Source organism: Mauremys reevesii, linkage group 10 (assembly GCF_016161935.1).
Source record: "Mauremys reevesii isolate NIE-2019 linkage group 10, ASM1616193v1, whole genome shotgun sequence".
NCBI classification, from domain to species: Eukaryota; Metazoa; Chordata; order Testudines; family Geoemydidae; genus Mauremys; species Mauremys reevesii.
The window spans coordinates 17,507,114-17,523,386 of record NC_052632.1 but is presented as its reverse complement, the minus strand read 5'-3'; the positions used below and the strand labels follow the sequence as shown (position 1 = coordinate 17,523,386).

Genomic DNA, 16,273 nt, shown 5'->3' with positions numbered 1-16,273 from the left:
AGATGTGGGAGAGTACATGAGATTGACTGGACAGAGTTATTGGCTAGAGATGAGGTGAGCAAAGGAAAGATTAGACAGAGAGGCTAAGAGGAAACTGGTTGGGGAGCTGGCCAGCCAGCCAGCTGGATAAAGGGATAGGCGGCTCCGGGTGCTTGGCGAGGTGCACAGCGTGGGAGTGATGCCCCTGCCTGCATGCAGAGGTTCTCGTGTGTGTTCTCGGGCTGGTAGCAGCCTGGCAGGGACCTCTCCGGCCGACTCAACGCTCCCTCCCTCCCCGAGTGGCTGGAACCTCTTCGCTCCCTCCTTCTACCGTCTCCATGCAACACTGTAGCGTGGGCGTCATCTGATCCCCCAATCGGCAGACAGCGGTGGCTCTCTCATTTGCATAGACCTCGCCGGGGGCCAATGGGCTGGCAGCTGTGGAGCCCGTTTGGAAGGCGATGTTTCCACCCGCGCGGGGTTCCAGCGCGCTGTGTGCCCGTGACAGAGCCAGCGGCCGGGCTGGCCCTAGCAGCCGGGAAGGGACTGGCCGGGCGCTCGGCCTGGGCAGCGCTAGGAGCCGCCTATTGTTCGCTGCGGTGCAGGCTCCTGGGAGCGGCTGCTGAGCCCGGAGGCGGGAGGGGGCGCCGCGGGCACAGGATGTCGGTGGCGGGGCTGAAGAAGCAGTTCCACAAGGCCAGCCAGGTAAGAGAAGCGGTGCCTGGGTTGGGAATGGCAGTGCCCCCCTGACTGGCATTCAAGGGTTACCCCTGCTCGCCCCCGGCGGGGAATTACCCCCTTCACCTTCTCTGTCCAGCTAGCAGGACTCCCATACAGGGTTACATTTAAACCCTCCTCTGCTGGGGGTGGTTACCCACTCACCCGGGGTGTTACCTCCAATCCCTCCCCTTCCAGGAAGAGAGTTGTCAAACTACTCTTATTACCCCCTTGTATCCCGGGATTTATCCCTTTATTCACCCAATCCCTTCCAGGAGGATGACCCCTTGGGTCTGCCATTTCAGAGACATTATTCCCCCCCATGCTATTATTAATGTTAATTAACTGGGGCAGTGCCACAAAACAATCAAGGATGCGCTAGGTGCTGTACACAGGTGTCTCTCATCCAAGCTATTAGTTACATCATATCCCTCCACAAATCGCCCCTTTACTAGCCCAGCTGGGGGCCTACCCTGTTGCTCTCCTGGTTTTACTCTTCCAATCTGGGATGTCACCCTCTTGTCTTATAGGGGTTACCAACCTCTCCAAGGAGTTCTCCCTTTTCTAGGTGCCACATGCTATCATCCGTTTCTAGGGGACTTTACCACTCTCAGCTTCCAAGGAATTGCCACTTCTCCTCCCCCGGTTCATCTTTTACCATGATCCTTTCCTCTCCTATTTTCTACCCCCTTTATGTCATGTGACTCTCTTACATACTTTGGCTGATTTTATCCGGGATATGAAACCCTCTTTGGTAGCAGGTGAATTGATTGGAGTGTATCATGAGCTGACGTGAAAAGAATGTATTTTTGCTGATAGTTTCAGCAGCCATTCTCTACAGCTGAAGTGTATAGAAATCTGTTCAATGAAGATGCTGAACACCAGACACCTGTGCAGGTTAGATTGTTTGTTTGTTCTAAGCCCCAAGAGCTATGCAATTCAGTTTGCTATTATTACTGATAATGGTAACACTGAAATCAGCTGTAACCTGTTGAGTCTAGTTAGGCTTTGCTTGTTCTTGCTGTGAATGGAGAAAATGAGGGTTCACTGCCTGATTGCCTGGCTGTCATTTTGTTGTGTTTTGTTGTCTTTATTTCTAGTATCTATGATGCTTTGTGAACAATGCACACACATAAAAAACGTTTGGAAGGGAGTCATGTTCTTATCTTTCCTTGCAATAATGTCTTTTCAAGGCATCCGACTAATGTTTGGATGAAACAATGTTACCAATCTATGGGCTTTGCTCAATTCTCATCATGCCCATGACAAAATGTGGAGATCCCTAGACAAACTTGCAGGGGGCAACTTGCAGATAATTTGGGCTTGTTGTGCACCTTGAGCGTAAGATCTCTTATGATGATAAATGATACAATCTTCAATATGGTGCCTTCATAATACAGAGAACAAAAACCCCATAGCTGAGGAAGTTAGAGATGTAACCGCAACAAAAGCAACATATAGTGTAGAAATTGCTAGTGAGAGTGTGTTGCAATCTACCCAATCCTCTGGGAGATAATGAGCTAACAGAAACCAAAGTGTTGTATGTCTAGAACAAGCTAATAGAAATGTTTTGAGATGTGATACTGCACTGCTTTCTGTATTTAGTACAGCATATAACCAGGAAATTTTAAAAAGCACATCATGACCCAGAGCCCGATCTTGCTCCCGTTGTGGTCAAGACAAAGCTCCCATTTCATTCAGTGGTACAGGATTGTATCCATAGTAAAGTGACTCAAGACACCTGTGATTCTTAAGTAAAAGCACCAGTGTAGCTGAAATTCCAAGGTGGGCTGGGAGTGAGGAAGACATTGCACTGTGTTCTCGAAAATGCTTGAAAAAAATCCAAGGCAGTTGTTTTAGAACAAATTTTGGAAGAATTCAGCAGCTAGTATTGGGTGAAATGGAACAGGGTAAAGTAGTAGATGGGAAGCACACAACAGAAATTAGGAGTGTATGTATAGTCAAAATTTATGTGCTATCTGACTAATATGACTAACCCTCACCAATCCATCCTCCCCACAAACATACTCATATACTTTTAAACTAATTTATAGCAGACAAACAAGGAGAGCAAAAAATAAGCCAGAGCAATAAAGAGGTCATGCTAACTGGAAATATTATGATATAATTAAATTTAGAGAGTGTACTTATAATAATTACAAGATGAGCAAATGTGGAGTATGAAAGGAATATTGCTTATAAAGGCTTTTTATTTGTAAGTGCATAAAGAATAAGGGATCATTGAAGGAGGCATAAGTATCTCTCTGTATATGGAATGAATAAGAGATGTCAAGGATAACTGTTGACAGAAGAGGTAGGCATTGCTTGTGGGGGGAAATGAAATTAATTCTTTGCCTCAGTATTCCCAAAGGAGGATGGGGGCAGATGACAGAAACAGAAAATTTCCTAGAGGAGAAGGAAATACTGGAGGGGAATGAGGATCATGCCAGGCATGTGATAAAGAAAAGAGAACATTTAAAGACTGACAGAACTTGAAGACAAGAAATCTAAAGAAAGAAGCAAGTCAGATCAGAGTCTACACTTACCAAATGCATTAATCATGTTGAAAATACAGAGATCTTGGCATTTCTTAAGCATTTTATGTTGCAAGAGATTCTTAATCCTGTTACAACAGGTATGATATTCTGTTCAGCTGGAATAACCCAAAACTCTCTGTTCCAGTCTCTTGAACTTGGAATTTCATTAGTATACATCTCCATTTATCATAAATATAACTTACAAAATTTGTCATTGAACTGCTTGCTGCTCGTGGGACCAGAGAAGACTTCAGAGCATTCTGTAAAAAGAGTGCACTTTTTCATTTTCTTTCTGTGGTGCAGTTTTTACATCACCTTTCTACAAGCCTCTTGTCCACTAATTTTACTTCCAAGTTCTGAATTTCAGGAAAAACATATTTACAACATGTCTTATACACCACAAACGTTTGAATTGACTATTTGAATAACATGGATCTGACTTAAAACATGTGAATGTAGTTTGTCAAAACTTGTGATCACGTAAATTTTGGTTTTGTTTTGTTTTAAAGGTCCTAAATAAAAGTGGCCAGTTTTTACTGCTTTAAAGGAGTTCACAGAAAGTTAAGGATGACATGGTCTTACTTCTTTGGTCAGGGTACTAAAAGATCCTCTTGCCTGTGGATTTGTTAATCGTATTTTTGAGTTCATGATAAATGTTTGTTTCCTGAAGTTTTGCCCTATTTGTATTTTCCCCCCTCCTTGAGAAGTACAAGTCCACAATGCCCCTCATTTCATCACCCCCACTGTTGGGTAATAATTTTTGATGGTTAGTGATAGCCATAAGAATGTCTTTTATTTACTACATGAACTTAGCTCTTCACTGCTATATTAATTGTACTTTTGCCTATTTCAGCTTCTAGCCTCACCTTATATCCTGTGCAAGCCCATTGACTTCGTTCTGATTTCAGATGGTGTAAGTAAAGTTAGAATTTGGCCTTAAATACATTATAGCTTTTTGGAGTTGGTAGTGGAAGAGTTAAGTCTTGAATAAAACTAGAAAGGCAACAACCACTTTATTATATATGTTATTTAGGCTGAATTTAAATACAGACTATGCAAGCAAACTGGAGCCAGGAGCATTCTCATTTCCCATGTACCTCCTCTGACTGATAAGACACTTAACCAATGAAGCACAAGATAGAAGCACTGGAACATCAAAATAACTCTCATTGGTTGATCACTGGCTCTGAGGGCAGGACATTTCTGAGAGCTGATTAATTCTGTTATGGGCCTCATTTACAACACAGGTTTTCTCTTGATATATTTCCACATTGCTTTTTTTTTTTTAATTCAACTTACAGAGAACTTTCCTTTTGATCAATAGTTTGTCTGCCATCTGTTACCACCATTGTTGTAGCTTCTGTTTCCTGTTTTTTAACTCAAAAACATTTTGCCACAGTAAGTTTGTCTTACCTTTTTGTACTGCTTTTGTAATCCTCTTTCATATCAGAGTTACATGTGTGTGGTAACCCAAATAGTGGTTGGATTTCATTTTCAGGTGTAAGCTAGGAATGTTTTTTAGAGAGATGTTTCTGTTTTTTAATAAAGCTATAAACAGAGATGGTGCATCATGCACCGTAACACTTAGGAGCTATTATTACTTATTGAGCTCCAAAACTGTGTAAGGCCGAGTACCTGAATATAAGGAGACATGAGCTGGTATTTTCAAAGGGGCTGGGCACTACTCAGTGGGAGCTGAGTGCCTCATGCTCTTATTTTCTTTTGAGAATTCATGCCATAGTGTCTGACTCAGGGAGCTTTCAGTTGAACTCTCAATACATTTTTGGCTTTCTTAAAAATATACTGTAAGTATAAAACCTGTGGTTGGTGCAGAAGTGCTTATGCAACATCATCTTCTGTATTTACAGCCTACTCAAACAACTCTACTTAAACAATTATCAAGTATATTCCTTGCATTGGCTTCTGAAAGATAGCAGTAGTTCTCTGTGAGAAACACAGAGATGTTAACAATTGATACCCAAAGACTAACGATGATTTAACTAACAACGTAAAAGCAAATATTCTCCTGTGACCTTTTCTCTTTATATGCCCTTAATGACACAGAAGTCTCTCTAAGTAATGGATCTATAGCAAGTATTTTTGAAGGCCTCCTTGAATTGATTGTACTGTTCACTGTCACCAATGCCTGCTTTCAGGCCAGAGGCTGATCTCTTTGACATTGTTCTAATTACACTGATTTAAGTGGACTAAATCAGGAGTAACTCTAATGTAAGTATGATCAGAATCAAGACCTTAGTTATGTCCTTACGGAAGAATGTGTCTCTGTATGTCTTTTCCCCCCTCTTTCTTTAATGTGTATATCTCAAAGGTGGATGATATTAGCCTGCATGTAACACTCCCACCTCTTATATCTGTATTTAAATCAGGGCTGACATAGGTTGTCAATGTCCTGATGTTAATCAATTTGTTTTATTTTTACTATAAACTAACTCAGTGCTGTGTTTAAATGAAAGGATGTATTTACTCCAGTTAAGTTAATAACCTGTGATATGTTTGTGTGTCTTTAGAGCAGGGTGGGCAAACTTTTTGGCCTGAGGGCCACATCTGGGTATGGAAATTGTATGGCGGGCCATGAATGATCCCGAAATTGGGGGTGGGGGTGCGGGCTCCGGGTGGGGGTGCAGGCTCTGGGGTGGGGCCAGAAATGAGGAGTTCAGGGCGCAGGAGGTGGCTCTGGGCTGCGGCAGGAGGTTGGGGTGTGTGTGTGGGGGTGAGGGCTCCAGCTCTGGGGTCCAGTGTGGGCTCTGGGGTGGGGCTGGGGATGAGAGTTTGGGGGTGCAGGAGGGTGCTCTGGGCTGGGACTAAGGGGTTCAGAGGGTGGGAGGGGATCAGGGTTGGGGCAGAGGGTTGGGATGTGGGAGGGGATCAGGGGTGCAGGCTCTGGGCGGTGCTTACCCCAAGCAGCTCCCAGAAGCAGCGGCATGTCCTTCTCTGGCTCCTATGCTTTGGCATGGCCAGGCGGCTCTGCACCCTGCCCTGTCCTCAGGTGCTGCCCCACAGCTCCCATTGGACGTAGTTCCTGGCCAATGGGAGCTGCAGGGGCAGCGCTTGGGGTGGGGGCAGCATGCGGAGCCCCCTGGTTGCCCCTACATGTAGGAGCTGGAGGGGGAACGTGCTTCTGCTTCCGGGAGCCACACAGAGTGGGGCAAGCCCCAGACCCCACTCCCTGGCAGGAGCTCGAAGGATGGATTAAAATGTCTGTAGGGTTGGATGCAGCCCCCGGGCTGTAGTTTGCCCACCCCTGCTTTAGAGGAACCAACAAATCTTATTTCTCTGTAGTGTCTGGGAGAGGGCTGAACACTACAGAGCACACAGTTTTTGGGAAAATTTGGGACTGGGAGTGTATTGGGGTCACCCTGCAAGAAGTAACTAAGACTGGTAGAGACTAGGGAGTGTGACTGATGTTTTGCTGGCAGGCTTCTGGGGTCAGGGTTGCTGCAGTTATACATAGACACTCAGGGTGTGACTTGCATACTTGGTGCTATCTGTGAACGTCCCAGACAGAGAGTTACAGTATCAAAGCATTTGGAGCACTCAGGGTTAAATGATGCTAAGCAAAAGGAATAAAATAACAGATATCTCACCCACCTTGTATCTTGTATCCTGGGACCAATATGGCTACAACACTTCATACATAAAGTCTTAAGTAAATAAACCTTTCTTGTGCATTACCCAATGTCCACCTTGTATTTAGCTGTGACACTCTGAATACATTTCCCAGACTTGAAGAAGATCTCTGTGTAAGCTAAAAAGCTTGTCTCTTTCGCCAACAGAAGTTGGTTCAGTAAAAGATATTACCTCCCCCACCTTGTATCTCCTAATAAGAGTTTATAAATATTAACAGAAGCAGAGAATGTAGTACCTGGATAAACCAAAAAGAGGCAAATAATATATGTGAAAGAAACCCCAAGTCTCACTATTGAAATTGAGAGAGAAACTTGTTTTGACTGAACGACACTTATAATTGTGCCAAGTGACCACAACTTGTATCACATAGTACAGTGTTTCCCAAACTTGGGACGCCACTTGTGTAGGGAAAGCCCCTGGTGGGCTGGGCTGGGCTGGTTTGTTTACCTGCCCCGTCTGCAGGTCTGGCCGATCACGGCTCCCACTGGCCGCGGTTCGCTGCTCCAGGCCAATGGGAGCTGCTGGAAGTGGCGGCCAGTATGTCCCTCAGCCCGTGCCACTTCCAGCAGCTCCCATTGGCCTGGAGCAGCGAACCATGATCTGCCGGACCTGCGGATGGGGCAGGTAAGCCCGCCAGGGGCTTTCCCTACACAAGTGGCATCCCAAGTTTGGGAAACACTGAGCTAGACCATCACTGACAGGTGTTTGTTGAACCTGTTTCTTAAAACTTCCAGGGATAGAGATTCCACAACCTCCCTAGGTAACTCGTTTCTCTTTAACTACCCTTACAGTTAGGAAGATTTTCCTGATGTCTAATGTAAATCTCCCTTACTGCAATATAAGCCCATTACTTCTTGTCCTGTTCTCAGTGGTTAAGGAGAACAAGTATTTAAAAGGTTGTTATAAAGGAGAGGGTGATAAATTGAAGAGTGTTATCATTCCAGCTCCCGGCCTCCAGTCTTCTCTTCTATACAACCCCAATTTTTTCAATCACTCCTTGTAAGTCATGAACTTCTAGACCTTGATTCATTTTTTTGCTCTCCAATTTGTCCACATTGTTCCTGAAGCATGGTGCCCAGAAATGGATACAGTACTCCAGTTGAAGCCTTATCAGTGCTGAGTAGTGTGGAAGAATTATTTCTCATGTCTTGCTTACAACACTTCTGCTAGTACAGCCCAGAATGGTATTCGCTTGTTTCGCAACAGTATTATATTGCTGCCTCTCATTTAGTTTGTGATCCACTATAACTCCCAGATCATTTTCTGAAGTACTCATTCCTAGGCAGTCATTTCCCATTTTGTGTTTGTGCAATTAATTATTCCTTCTTAAGTGTAGTACTTTGCATTTGTTCTTATTGAATTTCATCCTATTTATTTTAGACTGTTTCTCCAGTTTGTCAAGATCATTTTGAATTCTAATCCTGTTGTCCAAAGTGCTGGCAACCCTTCTCAGTTTGGTATCATCCACAAACTTTATAAATGTACTCTCTGTGCCACTACCCAAATTATTTATGAAAATATTGAATAGAACCAGACCCAGGACAAATCCATGTGGGACACCATTTGAATATGCCCTTCCAGCTTGACTATGAACTATTGATTACTCTCTGGTACAGTTTTCAAACCATTTGTGCACCCACCTTATATAGTAGGTTTGTCTGAGGCTGTATTTCCATTGTTTGTTTATGAGAGGGTCATGTGAGACAGTATCACAAGCTTTACTAAAGTCGAAATATCACATCTACTGCTTCATATTTGACCTATCCAAAAGTCTTAGTACGCTGTCAAAGAAGGATATGGGTTTAGTTCCCAGCTCTGTGACAGATTTCCTATGTAACATTGAGCAAATGATGTAATCAACCTGTTTCTCATTCTCAGTTCCCCATCTGTAAAACAGGGATGGTACTTCCCTACTACACAGGTAGTGAGGATGTGAGGATAAATCTGTTAACCATGGAGACACTGAAATACTATGGGATGAGTCCTGAGCAAGACAGAATTACTTGCACCTGTCATAAAAATGTTTAGCTAGTCTGCGCAGCCAGCATGTTAGCAAAATGTTTGCCAGATTTGTATGTCTATGGTGGCAGGACAGTGAGGGAGGAAGGGAAGCCTCCCTAATCTTTAAGGCATTCATTTGCACAGCAGGAAATGGATGTAAAACTTTAAACATCAATAACACTCACAACGAGGGCACAATAAAAGGGCTACAGTCAAGATGGACAAGGAAAGAAGGATGAACTTGTGGTTGATCACAGAAGTGAAAACCAGTCTGGAATCTGTTCCCAGCATTGCCACGTACTACCTCTGTAATAGAGGACATGTTGCTGAAGTTCTCTGTGTTTCAATTTCTACACTTGTAAACTGGTGATGGTAATATCAGTTGCCCTGGAATATTGTGGGGCTTTCTTACTCAAACATGTAAAATGCATTGTGATCCCCAGATGGAAGGGGCTTTAGAAATGCAAATGATTATAGTATTTGATGTCTGTGCAAGCTTATTCCCAGTTTTCAAATGTCTCTTTTCAGACTAGACATTTTCTAAAAACTCCCTGCTCTCTAAAATTAGGGGTGCTAGGATGTTTAAATCCTCATGCCAGGAAACCCACACATAAGGGCATGTCTCCAAGAGAAGCAGTTATGACCATTTCAGTCCCCTCATGGGTCATGAACTAGCAGAAGACGGTGGTAATATAAACATGCATTTACAATTTCTAGAAATGGAACTTTTAAGGCTTGCAGTAGGTGGGTCACCAAGTCTTGGAGCTGAGAATCTAATATTGACACAGCCTGCAATTTTGAGGGCTTGCAGGTGTGTGTTTAAAAACTATTCTCAGAAAATCATTACAGTAGAGAAAATTTGTTTTGTAATAGAGTCAGATCTGGAACTGTCTTCCTTAAGTTGTGTATCCTTTTAAAATTGTCTTGCTTTATTGGAGCGTGTCACGCAAGCATAATGAAACTCCAGGCTGAAGCTGACACTCCATTCCTAACTCATTATTATTGTCTGAGTCACTGCAAAACATTGTGTGTGATATATTACAGTATGTTCTCTTGAGAACCTGCAATACTAAGGACAAGTAGACAAGTTAAGCACAGTAAAAGTATCACTTTTAAATGTCCTTGTCTTTATTAGTTTGCATCACTACCTAAATGCTACTTGAATCTATTGTCTTAAATATTACTTAATTGTTAAAGATAGCCAAATTCTCTTATCAGTTACACCAATACGGAATTTAGCTCAGAAGCCGTATTTTAAACACAAAAGGACAGAGTCCGCTTTTAGTTACACTGGGATAAATCTGCAGTGTCTCAGTGTAGTTTCTTTTATTGGTACATATGCATACTAACAGTGTAAGCAAGATAAGAATCTGCTCCTCACTGCCTCAATCTATATGCACCATTCCTGTTGACATAAATGGGAGATCCCTGTGTGTTCCAGGGTATGACAGAGTTGCAATTTAAAAACAAAACTAAAGTGAAGAATGAGTTGAAATATATATTCCATCTGCTTATTGTGCGTTCCATGAATCAGACCCCTCTGTAACGTCCGTATAAACATATAAGAAACCTGAGAAGTTAGAAAACTTGGTCACTCCTTTTGTAACAAAATTGCTGCCTTGATTTGTAATTGTGTTGTTAAAATTTTTCTTCTATTAATACCACTTTCATGTTTGTATATTAGGACAGTATAACTCTGTATTCTGTACCATTCTTATTATAAATGGATCTCATTCACACACACCACAGAAATGAAGCTACTTCTGGAGTTCTCTTATAGTTATCATGTAGAAAATTGGGAGATGAAGGGCACAAGATACAATTTTTTAATCACACCTTTTACAGGCCCTATTAGAAAGTGGACTGTTGAGAGTCTACATTATATAGCCCTGTTCTCTCATCATCGGACGCATTTTTGTTAAAGTTAATATCAATTACTCATATGCATTGATGTGAGCATATACCCTTTAATTTCTTAAAGTATCTCAATTATCAAAAGCAGTGTAAGTGAAACAAAAATAACTTGGCCTTGCATACTGCCTTTCCAAAGAACAGGGCTTTGAGTCTCTGATGAGAATAAGTTCTGTTTCTGAACTACACTAATTAAACTATATTTTTTTACATTGTACCTAATGAAACGTACAAAAGAGCCATCACTGTAGTGACCTTAATCTAGTTAGGAAGAGAGTATAACTGTGACTAAGTATGGAGGCTATGACCTTATATGAAATCTAGGTTTTTTTTCCCATGAATGACAGTTCCCGTGATCTTTGTGTGCATGTTTGTATTAGAGATTTATAGCCAAAGGGAAGGGGAAATTTTCCTCTTCTCTTTGTTGAAGCTTAATGACTCTAATATAAGCACTGCTTAATAATAATAATAGTGATATTTAGTTCTTATCTAGCCCTTTCCTTCCATAGATTTCAAAGTGCTTTATAAAGGAAGGTAGTATCATTGTTCCCATTTTACAGATGGGAAAATTAAGGTACATGGCAGTGAAGTGACTTGTTCAAGGTCATATGGCACGTCAGTGGCAAAATAGTATTAGATTTCTTGTGTCTTTACTCCAAATCCATGCCCTTCAGTTAGAAATACTGCCTTCTGACTTAAATGGGATTTGGGTCTGTGTAGAAAGGTACAATCCACCACTCAGTATATTCCTCTCCCCGCCCCCTCCCCCCCCCCCGTTATTAAATTTTGCATGCAGTTGCTGGTTGGCATAAAACTGTGGGTATGATCTTCATATAAATATTTTGGGCCAAATTTGTTGCTGGTATCATTCCATTGATTTCATCAGAATTACAGCAGGGATTAATTTGGCCCTTTCCTTTAACATTTCTGATTTTAAAAATGATTCTATTACTATCAAGTGACAATTTAAAAGCTAGGATTTTCAGGTAGTGATTAACCAGAATCTATCTAATTATATAGAAGATCGGTCTCAGGTTGTTGCTCCCATTCACAATTCTATACTTGTTCTTTATTTTCCTGTTGGTAGAAGTAGAAACAGAACTTTGAAAGGTGGCCTCACTGTCTCCTAAGTCACAGAATGCCACCAGTATGCACTTGTTTTCTATCTCCAGAAGAGGCTATAACACTTCTCAGTCTGGCTTCTGTCACAGTAAAGAGGAAGGAAGGGGGAAAGAAACCATATGAAAGTAAATTATTAATCAAAGCCTAGAACTTTTCATCCACTTCAGCGCTAGCAGTTTCATTTTGCTATCTAGCAATCCCTTCCTAAGAAAGTCATGATAAGATTTTAAAAGAAAACAGGTCAAATTTTGCTGTCATTTGCAGTGGTGTAAATCCCACAGAAGTCAATAGAAGTGTGTTATTGTAAATGTGGAGAGAATCTGACTCTGTGTTTACTCAGCACCGAGTTTGCTAGCTTCTCACTTTGTGATTTTTCAAAAGATAAATATTCCTCACTATAATTTTCTAAGCAAAATACTAAGAACATTAGCTGTTTCACACTAGATAGCTGTGCAAAAAGTATGAAATATAGTAAAACCAAACAACATAGCAAAAAATTGGCATTTTCCTCATCCTTCCCTGCAGCCCCAGCGCACACATGCTATGGCCAAGATCTGCCATCAGTTACAATGCTGCAACTCAGTGGAACTTCGCCCCTCTTATTATGTAATTTACATTCATGCTAGCCTGAATCTCCATGGCTCTCTCCTCTGTGTTTCATTTCCCCTCTTATTAAATTAATGGTGTGTAGTTGGAAAGACAAGCATAGAAACACAATTGATGTTGATTTGCAGCTTTAGGGTTAAAAAAAATATCAATACAAAGTTGACTGAAAGGAATCTGAAGGCTATTTTCTCTGTGTTTGGTTAAGTGGGAGAAAGGAGAGTATTTAAGCCTTAATTTTAATACACCATCAAAATAAATTAGTTTCATATTCACTGTACTGTCACTAATCCTAATGCGCTCATATTAAGTGGTATTGTAGCCTCTTTTATAAGAGTTCCTTGTAATCCAGCATGAATTTGTCATTCAAATAAAATAGTGCCACATGTTCAGATGAATATTGGAGACTAAGAACTCAATGGGTAGTGCTCCATTTTATCATCAAATTAAAGACGTTCCAGGATCACTTAGAATCTAACTCCACTCCTTGCAGTTGCTTGGAAACATACTCTGGAATATTGCCAAGGTTATCATCACTGGGAAACTCAGGCTATTGAATTAGGCAAGGAAAAAAATGGGCAGAAATCTCAATTTTTGAGGAAAATGCAACAGAAGATACACAGAGTGAAATGTGAATTTCTCTAGTGGATGCTTTCTCTAGTCAGAATTGGCCCTCTGTGTCTTATTCCAAATATTTATGTTGCTCCTCTAAAGCTTGTTTAGCCTGAAGCAACTACACACCACACCACAGAAACACTAACCCAGGAACCAATCCCTGTAACAAACCCGGTTGCTTACTCTGTCCCCATATCTACTCTAGCGACCCCATCAGAGGACCCAGACACATCAGGCACACCATCAGGGGCTCATTCACCTGCACATCTACTAATGTGATATATGCCATCATGTGCCAACAATGCCCCTCTGCCATGTACATTGGCCAAACCAGACAGTCTCTACGTAAAAGAATAAATGGATGCAAATCAGACATCAGGAATGGTAACATACAAAAGCCAGTAGGAGAACACTTCAGTCTCCCTGGACATTCAATAACAGATTTAAAAGTAGCCATCCTTCAACAAAAAAAACCCTTCAAAAACAGACTTCAAAGAGAAACTGCAGAGCTACAATTCATTTGCAAATGTAACACCATTAATTTGGGGTTGAATAGGGACTGGGAGTGGCTGGCTAACTACAAAAGCAATTTTCCCTCTTGATATTGACACTTCCTCATCAATTATTGGGAGTGGACCACATCCACCCTGACTGAATTGGCCTTGTCAACACTGGTTCTCCACTTGTAAGGTAACTCCCTTCTCTTCATGTGCCAGTATATTTATGCCTGTATCTGTAATTTTCACTCCATGCATTTGAAGTGGTCTTTTTTTTTACCCATGAAAACTTATGCCCAAATAAATTTGTGAGTCTGTATCCACAAAAACAATGAGGAGTCTGGTGGCACCTTAAAGACTAATACGGCTACCCCTCTGATGCTTGTTTATAGCTTAACCCTTCTGCCAGGTGCAGGAGTCAGCAACAAGCAGGGGCGCTCTTAAAAAATTGCCCCCCAATCATCATGGCCGGGCCCGAGGCCGGACCTCGCCGGGCATGACTGCGCATGACTGTCGGAGCTGCTCGGCGGCGCTGGCTCTGCTCGCGCCGGCCGCGCGGGCGCTGGTCGCCGGCGGTTCGTGAGCTGCCGCCTGCCGCAGCCGCAGGTCGGTCGTCCCGCCGCCCCGAGACCTCCGCCCTCCAGCGGGCAGCGGCGCGCGCCGCCGCCAGCCCCCCCCCCTGCCGCCCCCCCAGGGGGCGGGTGCCCCAGGTGCTGGCTGCCCCGAGCCGCCGGCAACAAGGGCCAGGTTCAATAGCCAGGAGTTCCCCTTAACACTGCAAAACAGCACCAGCTTGAGCACCACCCAGTAATCTGAGAAAATTTAACACCAGCCCCATGGTGCCTCTAAGAAGCAATATTTCTCCATTGGCCGCTGTTCTCTGCTTTCAGTAGCTGCTGGAGCTTCCTGCCCCCATGACCTCACATCCTGAGGTTCTGCTGTTTAACCCAGCTCTTAGCAATTTCAGCTCTCAGTGATTTCAGCAGATAGTGGGGAACCTCACAGCCAGTGCAGTCTCCATGGGCATTGTCCCTACAATAAGGTTTAAAGCTTAGCTCCTAGACCAGCTCAGCAGTGATGCCCGCTTTAGGAAACGAGGACCCTCAAGTGATTCTAATAAGCTCTGACATTAAATGCTGGAGAGGGGCAGTTCAAATGGTGTCTAGGACTCTTTGGGCAGAGTCCACAGCACCAGGTAGAAACCCCTGTCCCCACCCACTCTCTTCTTCACTGGGAGTTGGCTTCCCTACATCCTTAGCAAGTGGGGTTCAGTTTAGGGTGACCCCTTCAACCAGGGCATACTACACACAGTTCTGCTGCCCTTTATTCGCACAGTAAGGATAACAACATTTCATTACCCCTGCATTCAAAATACTAGAGTGATTTGTAGCCCCAAACCAGGCAAAACTGAACATTTTGGCAAAGCAGCTCCATCTGCAGTGCATCTAGGCAGAGTTCTCTGGGACAATACAATATACATTAATTGGAGGAAAGTGAAAAATGATGCAAAATTGGCAACCTTAATGATAGTTCTGTGTTAAAAGCTGGCTTATTGTCATTAGTTACTTTGCTTGTTTTTCTAGCTGTGAGCCCTTTATACCTCCTTAACATGCTGTCTAGCCTATTTGCTCTTCCAGTCATCTTTCCATTTTATAAGATAATTGCCCCCAGTTTTCTCTGCCCTCAAATACTTTATTTTTATAGCGATTCATTCAAAGTTTTTCCACCAATTATCTCTATTTTGATTACTCTAGGAGTCAAGCTATATTTCCAGATCAATTAATCTTTTCTAGTTTTGATTGTGTATTTTCCTACAGCACATTCAGTGGGAATGTAACCTTTCATCCGTTCAAAGGAATAGTCCTTATCAGTTTTTTTAAAGTGAAGTATCTTGACTTTTTAAATCCAGTTATAGCTTCAGATATTTTGTATGGTTCATAAGCCATTAATAAATTCACTAGTAGTTATCCTTTGAGGTTTGATGATCCATTTTTATAGAGTCAAACAATATATTTTGTTATTGTGGTTTTTATTCCTCTTTGAGGACTTTCAATTAGTAAAAATAACTGGTGGAAACTGCTGCTTATCCACGATAAAAAAAAAATTGTGATCTATAAAAAGAGATTATGGCTCATATTTGGAAATGTTAAAAGCTATTCAAAGGTCTGACCCAACACCGAACTGAAATTAGTTAAAGAACTCCCATTGATTTCAGTGGTCATTGGATCAAGCCCTGAAGGGTGTGATTTACACTCTTTGTAGTTAAAGACAAACTCGGGCTTGCGGGGCTCAGGCCTCGCTAGAGCCCGGGCTCCAGCCCGATCCAAGACAACTACACAGCAATGAAACAGCCCCAGCCCTGTGATCCTGACTTGGCTGGCATTGACCAGCCATCAGGGTCAGCTCCAGGCACCAGCATAGTAAGCAGGTGCCTGGGGCAGCCAATTCAAAGGGGCAGTACTCTGTCCGGTATCAGGGCAGCACGTCTGGTTCTTCGGCGGAAATTTGGCGGCGGGTTCCTCAGTCCCTCTCTTCCTCTTTGAGCTGCCGCCAAATTGCCGCCGAAGAGGAAGAGAGGGAGGACCCGCTGCCAAACTGCCGCAGAAGCAGCGGCATGGTTGAGCTGCCTCTGAAGTGCCACCG

The 16,273-nt window shown here is 42.7% G+C and overlaps 1 protein-coding gene across 4 annotated transcripts in view; it reads left to right on the top strand.

Moving 5' to 3' along the window:
* The first annotated feature begins 407 nt into the window (after positions 1-407).
* SH3GL3 (SH3 domain containing GRB2 like 3, endophilin A3) overlaps positions 408-16,273 on the top strand; it is a 74,980-nt gene continuing 59,114 nt past the window's right edge. The window contains exons 1-2 of one of the 4 annotated variants that reach the window (XM_039492865.1): positions 408-684; positions 4,087-4,146. In XM_039492865.1, the coding sequence (XP_039348799.1) occupies positions 640-684; positions 4,087-4,146 (105 nt within the window). In that variant the 5' untranslated portion in view covers positions 408-639. Of the gene's footprint in view, positions 685-1,192; positions 1,594-4,086; positions 4,147-16,273 lie in introns of those variants that run through there. The other 3 variants (XM_039492863.1, XM_039492864.1, XM_039492868.1) reach the window with 3 other exon arrangements.